Below are 15,564 nucleotides of genomic sequence, written 5' to 3'. Positions count from 1 at the left end.
ACTTAAAGGTTTGAATAGATGTAAATGTATGTAAATGAAGAGAGGGGAGGCTATTCATGCTTTCTGTCCTTTTGTGAACATTCTGGGCTCTGCTCAGCCCAGGTGTCTGAGTGTGTCTGCCCCCTTTCGTTTTACAGAATTCCTGTCTAATGAAACTTTTGTTTTTGACTTGTGTAGGTTTTTGTGGAGCTAATTCTGTCTTTGAATTCTGTCCTCTTTTGATAGTAGAGAAATTGCAACAAACGCACAATTATACATTTCCCATTGTGAACACAGCTTCACAATACCCAGGATGCCTTGAACTTACAGCCTCATGGTTTATGTTTGCAATTTTGTATTATTGCTAGTATTTTTTTAAATTTTGTAAATTACTTAATTTTTTTTCTTCCTTTAGCCCAGAGAATACTGTCTTTGGGGGAGAGAACAAATTCTCAAGTGGCAGATTGAAAATGTGTGTATAAACTTGACCTAGTTCTAATTGTATTACAAGAGGCAATTTGTAATGAAGGGGGCGGGTGGGGTGGAGCCCTGGGTCCCAACTCACCCTGATTTCATATAACCAGCTAGCTTTTATTAGGCATCTTCTGCTAACTGAAAAGTTCCATTGCAGAAGGACTTGCCATTTTCTTAGACTTGGACACTCCCTGGAAGGACAGCTTCTTTCATGGAGTTACAGAATTTGAGGAGTGGCCTTGGTGGAAATATTGCCTACTCACTCAAACTTCCAGAATCACAAACATACCCATTATATGGCAAGGAATGCACAGTTTCAACCACAGGAGCCAGAACAGCCTAACAGACTCGTACTTTTGAAGTGAATGGAGGTGCTTTATCTTAATTATCTTCAGGACTTCCAGGGCCTGGTTTTCAGAAACTTCCGGTTAACCTGTTTGACTTATTTATTCAGTCCCTCCTAAGAGCTAAAACTCAGATTTGTGACTGGATCGTCAAGCCAGCACACCGAGAGGGTGTGGGTATCTCTATCTTTCTTATCATGTAATCTTTAAATATATGGGTCAGAAGTAAATTTTGAGTCGTAATTGTAATTTTCTATAGACTCAACATTTTAAGCACATCCCAATCCCCTGGATTCAAGGCCACATTCACAACCAGTTTTCCTTATTGCAACATGGATCTCCTGAAAAGACCTTAAGACCCTCAGTTCTTGACTCAGTTTCCAGTTTGAAGGCAGGAGACTTTCTGAAGTTTTCCTTCTGATAGCAGAGGCTTACTGTTTCTATAGCAGGCACATGCCCCGCTGTAGCTTCCTACATTGACCCCCCCAACCCCAGAAAAATTTGACTGCATAATGATATCTTTTGATCGACAAATGCCCTACCTGGGAGGAAAGACTTATTGGGGGGGGGGGGGGAAGACAAGGACTTTCAGCTTGGACACATACTTAAAACTCCATAGCTGTTGAACCAAGTGGGTGGGTGCTGGGGTGTCTTCAATTCAGATTTCGCTCTTAAAACACATGCTTTATTGCCGAAATTTAAAAGATCATTTGCAAAATGATCCACATTGGTGGTGGTGCAGTGGATAGAGAGCACTGGTCCTGGAGTCGGGAGTTAGATTATTTGACTCCTGAGGTCCTCTCCATTTCTGCCTAAATGATTCTGTTATTTTAAAAATAAAGTCAGGCCTGAGTTTAATTCTGGTCTCAGACACTTAACGATTACCTAGCCGTGTGGCCTCGGGCAAGCCATTTAATCCCATTGCCTTGCAAAAAAACCTAAAAAAAAACGATCCACATTGTAGGGGAATTGAAGCTAAATCCAAACCCCTGAAAGATTCATTTGTCCTCCCCTCCCTCTCCCCAGATATCACAAAGTAAGCTTTGAGTATTGATGCTCCTCATGATGCCATATCATATCTTTTCATTTTGTAGAATGATTAGAACAATTTTTGGGGGAGCGATAACAAAGTGTCTTCAGTTAGGTCTCTCCGGACTGCAGCTACTGACACAGCTCATCTGACTCTTCAGAATTCTATATCTGAAACTCTTCTCCAGTGTGGATCATTGTAGTTTCTAGATTCTTCTACACATCTTTAGAAATACCACGGTTTTAAGGGACGTTTAGTAACTATTCTTTCATTTAAGTCTCAGTAACTGCAGGAGGGACCCCATTGCAATTATTCCCATTTTACAGATGAGGCAGTTGAGTCTTAGGAATTTGCTTATAGTCTCATAGCTAGTAAGTTTTTCAGAGCAGAATTCCACCTTCTGGTCTTTGTGGCTCTGAGGCCAGCACTAGGACTGCATACTCTATTGCCTTTCCACTTTATATGTTGGTTTTGTTTTTTTCCCCAAATGGCACTGGGTAGTCCAATCTCTTCTATGTGGATATGCTTAATTTAGTGTTTAATAATCCCAGACCTCAGCAATCCCATGAGAGGCTCAGGAGAGGAAATGACTTGCCTAGGGTCACATGCCATAGAGAAATCTTATCAGAAGCAGAATTGAACGGCTTCTATTCAGACATTAGAAAATCTGGCTCCACCGAAGACCTCGGATTTTGGTCGTGGGTGGGTGGGGCATCACTTAGAATAAATTTAGTGATCCAAGCTGGATCAGTAACATAAGAGGGTTAGATTATTTAACTCCTGAGGTCCTTTCCATTCCTACCTAAATGATTCTGTTATCTTAAAAATAAAATAAGAACTATTTTATTATTTCATAAAAATGGGTATCCTGCCTTAGGACTGCTGTTTTGAAAAGCTTTAACTTGGGAGAGACTTCAATGTTTTCCTTAACAGTCGGGGATAAAGAAAGGACAGCAGTTAAATTTTCTCCCCTCCAGATTTTCAAAGTGCATTAAGTAGGCTTATTGCTCTCCCTGTCGTAAATGGTCATAATTATGTGGTTTTAGTCTAATTGTAAGCTTGAAGAATAGCTCGCTGCTGCCTAGGAGTGAGCCGCCTTATCTAGATGCAGATTTTTAAGTGTTTTCTTACTGTAAGAAGAAAACTCCCTACCTTGAGGGCTCCTTGCGGCGTTTTGTAGGTGGCGGCTTAGGAAGTCCTACTGTAATTGTTGAAAAAAAAATTGGCCTGGGGAAACGAAAAGGTAGGTAGTGACTTTAAACAAGTGAGGCTGTGGTACTAAACTATTACAGAGACCACAGGAACTCTCTTCTGTGCTGAGATTTTCTTCGGAGGGTCAGGGTTGATGATGTCCAAAGCCTTGTCTACCAAGGTGAAGAGACTTGCCCAAAGGCTTATAGGAGGACAGTGTCAGAGCCCAGATTGGACCTGTCTCCTTTGATTTCCAAGCTATGTTCTCTTACTCAACTGACTAGCAAAAGAATGTACTTAGCAGTGATTCTCAACCTCGAGTCCCTGAATTTTGATAGCTATATTTCAAGGCAATTGATTTTTTTTTAGTCTTATGCATTTTTTCTCCTTTTAAAAATGTGGTTTTTGAAAGGGGAGCTTTCAGAACCCTTCCTTGAGAGAATTGGAGGTAGCCCTTGGAGAGAGAACCCTGCATTTGGAGACCTAAGACATTCAAAGTCAGCCCTGTTGTCTATTAGCTGTGGGGTTTCCTCCTCTGTCAAATGAAGGGACTGAATGGGATGCACCTCGAAGGTCCCTTTCTACTCAATCAAAAATTCAGAAAGAATTTCCCAATGTGTTCAAAGGGAGGCATCTCGGCGTTTGCGCCTCTACACCCAGGGAATAGCTGTGGTTGTTATCACACAGCTTGGGGAGCTGGGGCCCCTGCTTTTAGCTTTCATTTCATTCTGGAGGGGGCTGGGCCATAGCCTTGAAGAGCAATCCCTGCACGCTGGAGCTTTAGCCGGTGTGGGGGCAGGGGCGAAATGAAATGGGCTTATACAAAGCCAGACAAAGAGGTGAGTTGGTGGAGGGCTCCAAAGGCCAGGTGGAGGGATCGGGTTGGAGTCCTTGACCACCGCCACTCCAGCTTATTCTCCCGCCAGGGACCAATCACTTGAATGCAGGGAGCTGGGGATTTGTTTTTTTCCTAAATGCTTATTTTCCTCTTGTGAACCATTATATTCTCTCGCATGCTTTATGCTGCCAGATTGTGTGGGGAGTGTTTAAAAATTGAACAAATAAGCCTTGTGAGCCCTGGAACTTGAGTGCTCAAAAACAAATCAGGAGGGGGCAGCTAGGCTAGGCTGCTCCATTTTCCGAACCTTTAGGTGATGAGAATCTCGGGTCTTGGAGAAATGGGTGTTGGCATTTAGTCGTTTTTCAAATATTACTTGCTCCAAATCTAATTCCAGAGAGCTTTGTTGGAGAAGTGTCAGACCTGTTGAGTAGTCAGGTGAAATCAAACTGGTTTGGCTGTCCCAGACATACTTTAATAATAGCCAAGGTAGACATGTTGCAGTACACACATCATTTCATTTGATCTTTAAATCCTGGGAGACAAGTCTTATTAGCCTAATTTTAGAGATTAAAAAAACCCCAACAGAAACAGAAGCAAAAACCTGAGAAAGTCTAGGTGCCTTGCCCATAGCCACACGGCTCTTAGAAGATGATCACAAGGAGCAAGAGTTTTAGCTTTAAGCTTTACTCTGTGCAAATGACAAAATATTTTTGTTTTTGTTTTCCCCATTGCCAGTGGTTTTTAGTCCATGTGGTAAATCTCTCTTCTCGTGGCCCAATGGCTGGGATGTTTCCATAATCCCTAAACAAGTATGAATTCTTTTCAAGAACATTAAAAAAAACCCACTCTCCGTACATCGGGTAAATCTAAGTTATTTCAGTAACTTGAGAATCTCTTTAACGAATAGGAACTTCGTTTCCAGCTAGCCAAGAAGAAACTAGCTTGGATGTGAGAGCAGCTACTATCTTAATAACTGGTTTCAAATGGTGATTAAAAAAATCTACGCGGGGGGGGGGGGGGGGATTCTGTTTTATGATCTACAGTTTTCGATCTACGAAAACTTCAAGGTTTTTATTTTTTAATATGGGAGGAAAAGGGAGAACAATAGCTATTTTTGCAAATGTGTCTGAAGCCTCTATGAATAGTCTATTGTAGAATAAAGCTTTGGGCTTTTTTTCCTCCCTGGGACGGCTCTCCTTCTACTAAATCATTGCCACATAAGCCCAGAAGATGGGCCTGCTCTTCCCCCCCCCCCCCCTTGGAAGACCTGCAAAAGTCTTCTTAAGCAACTCATTTAAATCATAGAGCCCGCCGTTCATGTTAAACAGCGTGGGTTCCTGCCATGGATTGCAACATTTGTGATTTTATGAAATAGTTGCAGGAACTTTTTTGTTGGAAGGCTACATTTTCAGATGCTTAAGACCCAGGACAAAGAGTAGAGTCAACTCTCTTGTTCAGGGATGGCCGGCGTGGTCTGTGAATAACTCAATTCAACAAGTATTCATGGGGCTTTTATAGGTCCCAGCACTGGCACAGAAAAAGAAACATTGTCTGCCAATGGGCTGACAATCCATTTGGTAGACGACTTACCCATGAGAAATGAGGCAGCACCATTAAACTGCCTCAGAGTGATCGGAGTTCTAGAGCTGGGAGCAGCCTTAGAAACCATCTTCTCCCTCCCTCTTGGCTCCCACGTGAGGAAGCTGAGGCCTGCAAGCCGAACAATGACTTATCTAGCTAAGAAACGACAAAGGCCATGTTTGAACCAAGGATCCAAAGCCAGTTGACTTTTCTCAGTCATTGCCACTTCCTGACCTTGAATTTAGAGGCTGCTGGGAGATGTCAGCCGGTATCCATAACCTTAGCAAAATGATGAAATTTTCTAGGAAGCCTTGAAAAAAATAAAAATAAGAATGTTGTGTGCAAAATTAGGAAGACTTCCTGGGAGAGGGATTTTTTTTTTTTATCTTGGTCCGGGAGGGGGGGAAATGGCATGGCAAAAAACATTATCAGGTGGCATGTATAAGGAAACGAAACCTGCAGCTCAGTGGTCTAAGTGATGGGGATTTCTTAGAAACATTAAAATTCAATAGTAATTTTGCAAATACTGTTGGTGGCCTTAACGTGGATAATTTTTTGGAATAATCTGGGATGAAATACAGCAGAAAACTTAGCATGATCCATTATTTAATGTCTATATTAATCATTCTCTAGATGTATTATAACAATATGTTTGTATTTCAATGATATCAGATTGTTAAACTTGACAATTCGGCACATCTGTTGTGAGGCCAGGACCTTAACCAAGCCTCAGCCTCATCACCTGAGAGTTCTAATCAGAGAAATCAGAGGTGTTAGATTAGATGATGACAATGATGATGATAACTGATGCTAATAGTTTTAAGGTTTGCCAAAAAAAATCTAACTTTCTTTTCATTAGCTTATTTGATCTGCACAACACTCTGAGGTAAGTGCTGCAGATCTTTAATCCTCTGTTGTTAATTTTTAATTTCTAGAAAATGTTTTCTTGATGTCTTTTGTCTTTGCAATCATTTCCAACCCACCCCTCTCCTCCCAGATTCAGTCTTTTAGGGGAGTCGACTTGGAGTAGCAGAAAATTAGGGGACTGAAAGTGAGAGACCCTTGGACAGGTCACTTTATTTCTCTTAGGTGTCTGTTGGACTAGGTGGACTTTCAAGTTCTTTCCCATTCTCTAAATCTGTGATCCTATGATCCTTCCTTGTGGAAAAAAAAGGAGACCTCCCCCAAATGGTTTCTGTGTCCCCATTTGTTACATGAGGAAACTAAATCAGTGAGAGGATAAATAGAAAACTGGCTATATCAGTTCTATATAATCATAGATTCAGAAGTGAAAGTGATCTCAACCTCCTTTTACCAAGGAGGAAATCGAGAAACATGGAAGCTAAGTGATTTGAGAAGGATCACACAGTAAGTAGGTGGAAAAGCTAGTATTTGAATCCAAGTCTTTTACCTCCAAATGGCACCCTTTGGAATGTACCTTTTTAAAAAAAATGTACAAAGTGTTTCATACCCCCTCATTTAATACTGATCTTAACAGCTCTTGAGGTTGTCCGAAGGCTTTAGAGTTCCACCCTGGGCAGGGATGATTATTACCCTATCGTGATAGAATTCTGCCTCATCCTAGAGTGCCATGGTAATGATTTCTCTTCACTATCTGGAACACAAAGTTGTGTTTCACATGTGTGGCATTCACAGTGTCCAAAAAACCTAAAGCTACAAATTATACTTTTTGTCTCCATGCAACCCTTATCCCTAAGTGACGGGAAGTCATAGTCACATGAAAATGTCCGGGTTGAGCCAAGATGAAGCCTCATTTGCAGTGACTCTCCTTAGAGACCCAAACCCTCTTAAACCCCAGTTATCTCCAATGGACTGGCTGGTGGCCCCTTTGGACAGAAGTCTTGAGCTTATGTCGCCACCTGGTGTCTTGTTAGGGAAGTGTTGGACCCAAAGTCTCTCCTAGCTCTCAATCAAGAGTTTTGGGAACACCTTAGAGCAAGAATTCCTCTCCCTCTTTGTATTCTGGACTCTTCGGGGTAGTCTAGCTAAGCCTAGGGACTGATTCTCTGAATAATGGTTTTAGATGCTTAAAATAAAATACACAAAATTATTAAAGAAACTAATCATATTGAAATTTAGTTGGAAATTAGATTAAAAACCTGATAAAAAAAAAAACAACCCAGGTTAAAAACCTTTGCTTTTAAGAGATAATCGAGTCCATCTTCATTTTGAAGATAATAACCGGGCCAGAGAAAAGGACTTTGTCCAAGCAGTTTGCATCTGGGGGGCACCCACAGGGTTTTTCCCTTTTCTCAGTTCATTGAATTTTAGGAAAGGCATCCATATTGTGGGTTACAGTGAGCAAAGAGGAGATGAAGCTAAAAATGTCCAGTGTGGCATTCCAATATTGGGTGAGGGCGGAGGGTAAAATAATTGGCAAAAACCCAATAGACTTTTGAATTATCCAGTTGAAAACAGGCTATTTCTCTCCCAGATAGATAACTGAGCTGATTTTAACTAGAAAATTCAGTGAATACAGTGCTCCAGAGAATGCAATCTATTCAGGTAAAATACTTAATTCACTATTTCCCCACAAGTTTTGGAGGCCGTCAGTGTGAGGTTTTGCCATCCAAATCCTAGTTTGAATCGTGGCAATGCGCAATATGTCAAAAACTAGATAAAAGTACTTTTCCTGTTCTTAGGAAAAAATTCCCTCTTCCTAGTAAGCTAGTAAGGATTTGGGACTTTTGTCATCATGTTTCTGGTGCTAGCATAGTGCCCAGCAAAGTAGGTGCTTCCCAAGACCGATTCCAGGTGGAGTTGGAGGGTTTAAGTTTGGATTTGCCTTCCCTTTAGATGAAGAAATGGGCTCCCTGGATGATTTTGTAAGTGCAGGGCAGGAGGCTGATTTTGATCACCTTGGAATCACCTTTCAATCTACCTAGAATTAAGGCTTCCTTTTCACTGTGCCAAATGCTAGAAATGCAAAGTAAAAGCACAAACAGTCCTTGTCTTCAAGGAACTTCCATTCTAATGGAAAAGGCAACATGTATAAAAATAGAAATCTACATCGACTTCCTTCCTAGATGTAAGGTAACCTTGGTGGGAGGGCAAGTACAGCCTTTTCTCTGCTTCAGCCTTGCTCCCATTTGTTTCTCCATTTTAGACCTTGCATAATGAATTCCATTTTTAACATTTTTAGAAACTGAGTCCCTTGAGACTTAGGTTGATAGGGACAATTCTATACATCCACCTGTAGATCTGTAATCCATAAGGGAAGAGCCACTACTAAAGAAGGCAGCAAAGTCATTTTTACAAGGTGTAGTGGCCGTTTGTGTGTGTGTGTGTGTGTGTGTGTGTGTGTGTGTGTGTGTGTGTGTTAGGGAGATTGTCTTCAAAACTTGGCATTGGTTTATTTTGATCTGTTAGTCTCATTGCATATTAAAAAAAGAAAAGCAAACAAAAAATCCAACCACTAACTAATCTTGGAGTAAAAGCCCAGTAGGAATAGGGAATTTTATTTGAAGCATTTTAGTTATTCTAGAAAGAAAATTCTAGAATATTCATCTGGCTATATGTTTCAAAACACATTTAATGGCAACAGTTTGTTTCCTTGCCTTTTGCTTTGGGAGCTGGGTTTCCTTTTTCATACCAATAAACATTTTCTACTGGCAATATGTGAATTGAATTTTGAAAAATAAGGCATTAAATATTTTATCTACTCTGCTGACTATATTGTTAAATAAATATTGCAGAAGGCCAATTTGGGGGTTGATTTCATTTTCTCACTCCCCACATAGTGGATGCTCAGTTTTATCCTGGCAAGCAGGAAAATGGGGAGGTGCCAAATAGTTACGGGACATTTCTTAAGGGAGATCTAGCTGAGAGACCCCAAGCTCTAAAGCCAAAAAAGCTGTTGGAGTCCTGGTTGACCCCCAATTTACATGATAGATATGCCTAGAGATATGTAAATGCTCCTTTCCTTTAAAAAAAAGACATTGGGAGGTTGGGATTTCCTTTTTAAAGGAAAATTGAGTGCTGACTACTTCAAGAAAGTAAAATCTCCTTTTGTTAAGGATGGGACTTCTCTGCCCCATCCATTCCCTAACCCCTAGCCCCAGTGTACCTGAATTATAAATTCAGATTTTTGTCTACCTTTGTTTCTTCTGATGGGGGATCCCTAGATAGCCTCACTAGGTAGCTCTATGTTTTTCTTCCCTGGATATTTATCAAAGGATTCTTTCTTCTTTTGTTAATCCGATCCCAAACTCTTTGTTTTAATAAATAGCAATTATATATATTTTTTAAATGGGTCTGACTTGCTAGAAACATAATTCTAGCTGCTTGTGACACTATAGACATCCTTGTGATGCCTTGGATTGTTTCAAAGCAAGATTCTTTTCTCTGTGACTTAAAAATTAAAAGAGTATATGTTTTCTCTGGGCATGTGTTCCTCCTTCCTTCTTTATTAGGTTCCCTTTGGAAGTTATATTGCTCCAAATCTTATTTCCTAATAAAATCAGGTAATTCTGTAGCTTCTCCCTCCCCAGCCCCGCAGTTTCTCTTTTTATTGATAGTTTCTGCCTGGCTTCTTCAGAATTCCTCAAGGGGTGCAGGGTCAGTGTTTGGGGGGGTGGTGGTTGCCGGGTGAAGGAAGAGGGAGGAGACAAAGGAATTCATTTTGAGTCTAAGCTGAACACAGCTAGTGGAGACTGTAGTCTGACCAAACTAGGGTTTTATTAATGAGATAACTGATCATCTAAAAAGTGGTGGAAGCTTCTGGTGATCAGGAGAAGGAGGAACATCAGGAACTTAGGGAGACAGTGAAGCAGCCTGGGCTTGGATCCATTGGAAGGGACCTCAGGAGCAGCCAGATCCAACCCCATATTTTACGGAGAAGCCAGACACCTAGAGTAGAACATGATTTTGTCTCAAATTACCCTTCAGATCTGGCCTGATATTTGAGAAATATTTGTATCCAATTGAGATCTCAACAAATCTTTCTTAATGAATCAAGTTTTTCTTCCTCCATTTGTTCCAATATTAGCACTTTGTCCTTAGTACAATTGATTTGTCTTGACTCATCAGTAGCCTCCCCTGCGTCTCGGCATATAAATTTCTTGAAGGGGCAAATTTAGACTTTTTTTTGGCATTTGTACCTCCATACCTCACTCAGCACCTGCCAAAGAATTTGCTGAACTAAGAATTCATTGAGATTTTAGAATCCGTTTAAAAATAGTTTTTGTTGATCTCTTTTATTTTTACATGGCCTAAAATGTTTCCCCTAGCCTTTCTCCTTGCCAGAGAATCACTCGTTGTTACAAAGAATTATTGAAACTGCTTCCTGGATTTGATCCCTCCAGTTCTTAGAGTACGAGCTCTGCCTCTGGAAAGCATTTTGATATCTGTGTATCTGGCTACATAGGGATCTTATATCTCCTTAGAAAGGAAACTCCCAGAGGGCAGGCCTCATTTGTTTTTGCTTCTTTGCACTTCCACTGCTTGGCACCATATCTCGTCTGATGTGTAGAAATGGATGATGAAAATGTTGATTTGTTGAGTTGACCAACCAGTAAGGGGAGAGTGATCATATTTATTAACTTTCTGCTCTGGAAGCTGGAGAATTTTATTATCAAGCCTTTTTGAAAATTAGGTTGAGTTGGGTGGAGGGGCAAAAGGAATTTATAGATTCTGGCTTTGCCTTGAGATGCAAAACTACCCCATGGACATTTCAGTTCTTGAAGGATGGGCTTTTCTTCTACTCCCTTTCTCCCCTACTCCCCAACTATTTATTACCACCAGTTTGGTCCTTAGGAGGTGATCAGGTGGACCTGGACTCAAACCAGAGTTGTCTGTTTTGGGACTAATCTCAGAGCCAGTGTAGGTTCCTCTGACATAGTTTGGAGCACCTCTGCCACTTATCAAAAGACTGGTGTAGAGGCAAATCATGTTGCTAGCAAAAGGCAAATTTTCTTTAGAATCCTTTCTCTTGTGTCCTTAGCTTGGTCACTCATTTTAGAAATACTTAAAGTATTGAACCAACCTTAACAGAAATGATTCTCTAATTATTAGGATGCTAGAGTCATTTGCCACCTCTCTCTCTCCTCTCCTTTGGCCTCATTTCTGGTCTATGAATTTTTATTCAATTTTTAATGAATGATCTGACACTTGTCATTTCCAAGAGTTGTTTACTGGAAATATTCTTTTTCCATCCTTCCCCTGATTCTTTCTTTTATTCCTCCCCAGGAGCCGTAAGATCCAGATTCGAAACATCCCGCCTCATCTTCAGTGGGAGGTAAGAATTCCTATATTTAAAATAAAATTATTACTTTGGATTTTTTCATAAGCCTTCCTGAACTCCTCCCTTTGCTCTCCCCAGTCCCTGAACACTCCCTTGGCTTCCTGCATCTGCTGGAGCCCACATATACCTCATTCGACTCTCGGGGAGTGGCTGTGGGTGGGGACCCTCATGGCACAAGGGGAAAAGCTAGTCTTCTAAAGCTATTTGCTGCCTCCGTTTTGTTGGGTTGTGTGTTTAAAAAAATGTTGCACTGGGTTTCTTGGGTGAATGCTAACTCCTTGTTGCTGTCTGGTTCCTTGACCAAGGGGCTTGTCCATGCCAGCTTTTCCTGGTTAGATTTCAGTCATCGTCTTTAAATCCAAATTTCCAGGCTTGGCAAAACTCTTAAAAAATGAAACAAATAGTAGACATGGCTGTCTTCCAAATATTCCTCTGTTTGATTTTTGCCTCTGAATGATGGCATTTGGTTATTGTGTGTGTGTGTGTGTGTGTGTATGTATGTATGTCACAACATACACACAAAGATTGTGATTAGCCCCAGTTTGAAAGAGATTCTGTAAGCCTAGAAGCTTCTGAAAACTGATTGTGGTATCACAAGAAACCTCAAGCTAGGAAGATAGCCGTGGAAAGTTTTGCTTGTTTTTATTATTTGTGTGTGTGTGTGTGTGTGTGTGTGTGTGTGTGTGTGTGTGTCTCTTCTATATAAGGGAAACTGAGAGTCATCATCTCCTTTTCCTTAACAAAACAACACAAAACACACTCAACCCCTGACTACTTTATTTTGAATATCTCTATGATTTAGAAAATTTTAATGTATTTTTTTTCCTTTTTCAAAAGACATTTGATAATCAGCCATGTAAAGTTTGGGGGTAGGGACTTTTTTAAGGTTTTTTTTGGTAAGGCAGTGGGGTTAAGTGACTTGCCCAAGGCCACACAGCTAGGTCATTATTAAGTGTCTGAGGCCAGATTTGAACTCAGGTACTCCTGACTCCAGGGCCGGTGTTCTATCCACTGCACCCCCTGGCTGCCCCTGGGGGTGGGTGGGGACTTTTTAATATAACCTATTAAAACCTCCTGTGCATTCTCTTCTCATCATCCTCCTTTAAATTTGCCAACCTGGGATGAGGAGGGGCCCACCCCACATCCTGGAGGCTTTCCCAAATTGCCCTTGACATTACAAGACAAGAATTTACAGTGAACCACTACTGCCTTTAGGAAGGATTGTTGAGGATTGATAATCCTTGTACAAAAGGACCAACCACTCCTTGGGAGGAGAGATTTTTATTTGGCCATTACTCCTTTACTGGGTTGAGAATGCTCACTGTGGGGCTCTTTCTAATTTTTCTCTTATTTTAGCTTTTGTTTTGGGGCTCTATCTCTAGGGTCAATGAGATAGATCCCCAAGTTTGATGTCAACATAAAGAAGCTACTGGTTTTGCTAGCTGCACTGGAAGACAAACCCAAGGATCCAGGTTCAAAAACTCCGGGCTTAGTCCAGCTTAACTGTAAATAGGCCCGCCTAATGGGAGTTGTCCTTTAGAAGTCAGTGGGTTATCTAAATACAGGTGCCACACATTACCTATGAAGCCATATATTTGAAAAGCCTCTTTGAGAACCAGCTTGAGATTCAAGGTTAGGCAGCATTTTTTTTTTCCAAGAAGCATTAAAATAGATTTTTGTTTTTTGAATTAGAGAGAATTCTCGCTGGATGCTGTAAGGAAAGTGTCTCATTTGACTGAGAAGGATACTCCCTGCAGCTCTGCATTTATGCATTTAAACTTTTGGCTGCTTTGGAGATGTACCCTGTTTTTCTTGACATCATTTTGTCCCCATTCTGTGTTTTAGAGATGACTTGGCCTTTTCTCTCATCCACCCAACCCTTCCCTGCTCTCAGGAATAAAAGCATCTTCATAGCTGACATACAGTATAGTTAGGGGTATAAGAAAACACTTTACCTCGATTGCCATTTGAGTCAATCAAAAAAGGAGGAAACTGAGACTAAGAAGTGAATGATTTGCTTGGAATATCCCAGTTTGTAAGGACTATTCTAGCCCTCATCTTCCTTATGGCCAACCTTGCCTCTTAAGAAGATGGGAGGGCAGATAGGTAGTGTGGTGAATAGAGCACAGGCCCTAGAGTCAGGAAGACCCGAGTTCCAATGTGGCCTCAGACACTTATTACCCAGACCTTGGCAAGTCACTTAACCCTATTGCCTTGCAAAAACCAAAATACCAAAAGAGGGAAGACTGTCACTCGAGGCTAGAATGTTGAGCTCTCACTCCTAGGTGCTCCTGACTGGGCTCATCCAATGCAAACTTTTTCAGAGGATTTTTTTATGACCATTGTTTTCCTCTCCTGCAATATTTCTTTGAGCTTTATCAGACGAAAAACATCCCTGTTGAATAATTTGGTTAAACTGAGGCACAGAGAATTGAGCTTACTTAGGATCTCAACCTAAGCAGACCCAGAGAGTGGCATGTGGGACTCCTAACTTCCAGTCTAGCATTTTTTTAAAAACTACCCATGAAAATGCTAGTCTTGAGTAATAATTGACCATAACAAATATTTATTAAGTGTGTACTTGGTGTGGGTCACTGCCCCAGAGGAAGTTGGACCTAGAACACATCGTCCGTCCCAAGGGGAAGGAGCTCACCATTGCTTGTGGCTCTTTTGGAGAAAGTGTGGCGGGACTGTCCCTGGAGAGGAAGCCTCTATGGCCCCTCAGAGCTTGCTCTGAGCCTTCCCCTACCCCTAGATGACTTTTAGTTAGTGCAGGGGGCAATGACCTCAAGTCTATCCCCTTTGCTCCTTTCTGGAGAGTCTTTTGCCTGCTCTTCTTTCCCCAAAGGGTTGACTTCAGTCCCTTGGAAAACCATTTTCCAAACAATTGCCCAAAAAGCTAAAAGAGGTCTTAGATGCCCACATGTGGCATTCCTCATCAGTGAGGTGACTGAGCCCGGTTGGGGGGATGCCTATATATTCCTAGGGAATGTTGGCTGCTCTGCTGAGTTTGAAAAAGCCTTGTCTCCCCTTGCCTCGGGTTTCATACCATAATAGGCTAGGGAATGGTTCTTTAATGGGTCCCAAGCAGAGCTTGAGTTTCTTCCCTCCCTCCTTCCCTTTCCCACTTTTTTTTGTAAGGTTTTTTCAAGTCAATAGGGTTAAGTGGCTTGCCCAAGGCCACACAGCTAGGTAATTACAAAGTGTCTGAGGTTGGATTTGAACTCAGGTCCTCCTGACTCCAGGGCCGGTGCTCTAACCACTGTGCCACCTAGCTGCCCCCACTTTCCCACTTTTTGAATGACTTTTCCTCATTTAGATGTATAGGAAAGAACTGAAATGTTCCTAGGTCAGGTACCTACCCTGGATGTAATGTATTCTAATTCAATTAAATTCATCAAACAATTATGAAGTCTCTCTAATGTGCCAGACACTGTGGTAGGCCTTGGGGATTCCAAGGAAAAAACCAAAACAACCCAGCCTGTCCTTCAGGGGCTTAATTCATAACTGGGGAAGAGTCTACCCTCTCCTGTACAGAAATAAGGACATTCAAAGTATGTGCAATGAGGGTGAGAGTAGGAACCCCTGGGGGGAAAGAGGTGAGGGCTTGGGAGTTGGCTGGGGAGGAAGGAGGCATTTCAGATGGGATCCCTTGAGTTTATTTTATAGGGTCCCTTTTGGGAGGATTTGTGGCTGCCAAAGGAGTTGGTTAAATGTTTCCTGGCACCTTCAGTCCATATGGATGGGAGGGTTATGGGAAGACAGCAGGTGCTGCTTTTCTCTGATGCTTACCTCACCTCGAGGCGCCACCAGGGCTCCACATTTGGCACATGTCTGGGGAGGGGAAGGGGCTGAGCTGGGG

At 41.6% G+C, this 15,564-nt stretch overlaps 1 protein-coding gene across 1 annotated transcript in view; it reads left to right on the top strand.

Moving 5' to 3' along the window:
• Positions 1–15,564, top strand: part of IGF2BP3 (insulin like growth factor 2 mRNA binding protein 3) — a 103,278-nt gene that overhangs the window by 19,139 nt on the left and 68,575 nt on the right. Inside the window, exon 3 of the mRNA XM_074195470.1 lies at positions 11,648–11,696. Within this exon, the coding sequence (XP_074051571.1) occupies positions 11,648–11,696 (49 nt within the window). The remainder of the gene's footprint in view (positions 1–11,647; positions 11,697–15,564) is intronic.

The sequence above is a fragment of the Macrotis lagotis genome, chromosome 7 (assembly GCF_037893015.1).
Source record: "Macrotis lagotis isolate mMagLag1 chromosome 7, bilby.v1.9.chrom.fasta, whole genome shotgun sequence".
Lineage (NCBI taxonomy): Eukaryota > Metazoa > Chordata > Mammalia > Peramelemorphia > Peramelidae > Macrotis > Macrotis lagotis.
The sequence above is the reverse complement of the archived record's forward strand: the minus strand, read 5'-3'. Positions and strand labels throughout refer to the sequence as shown.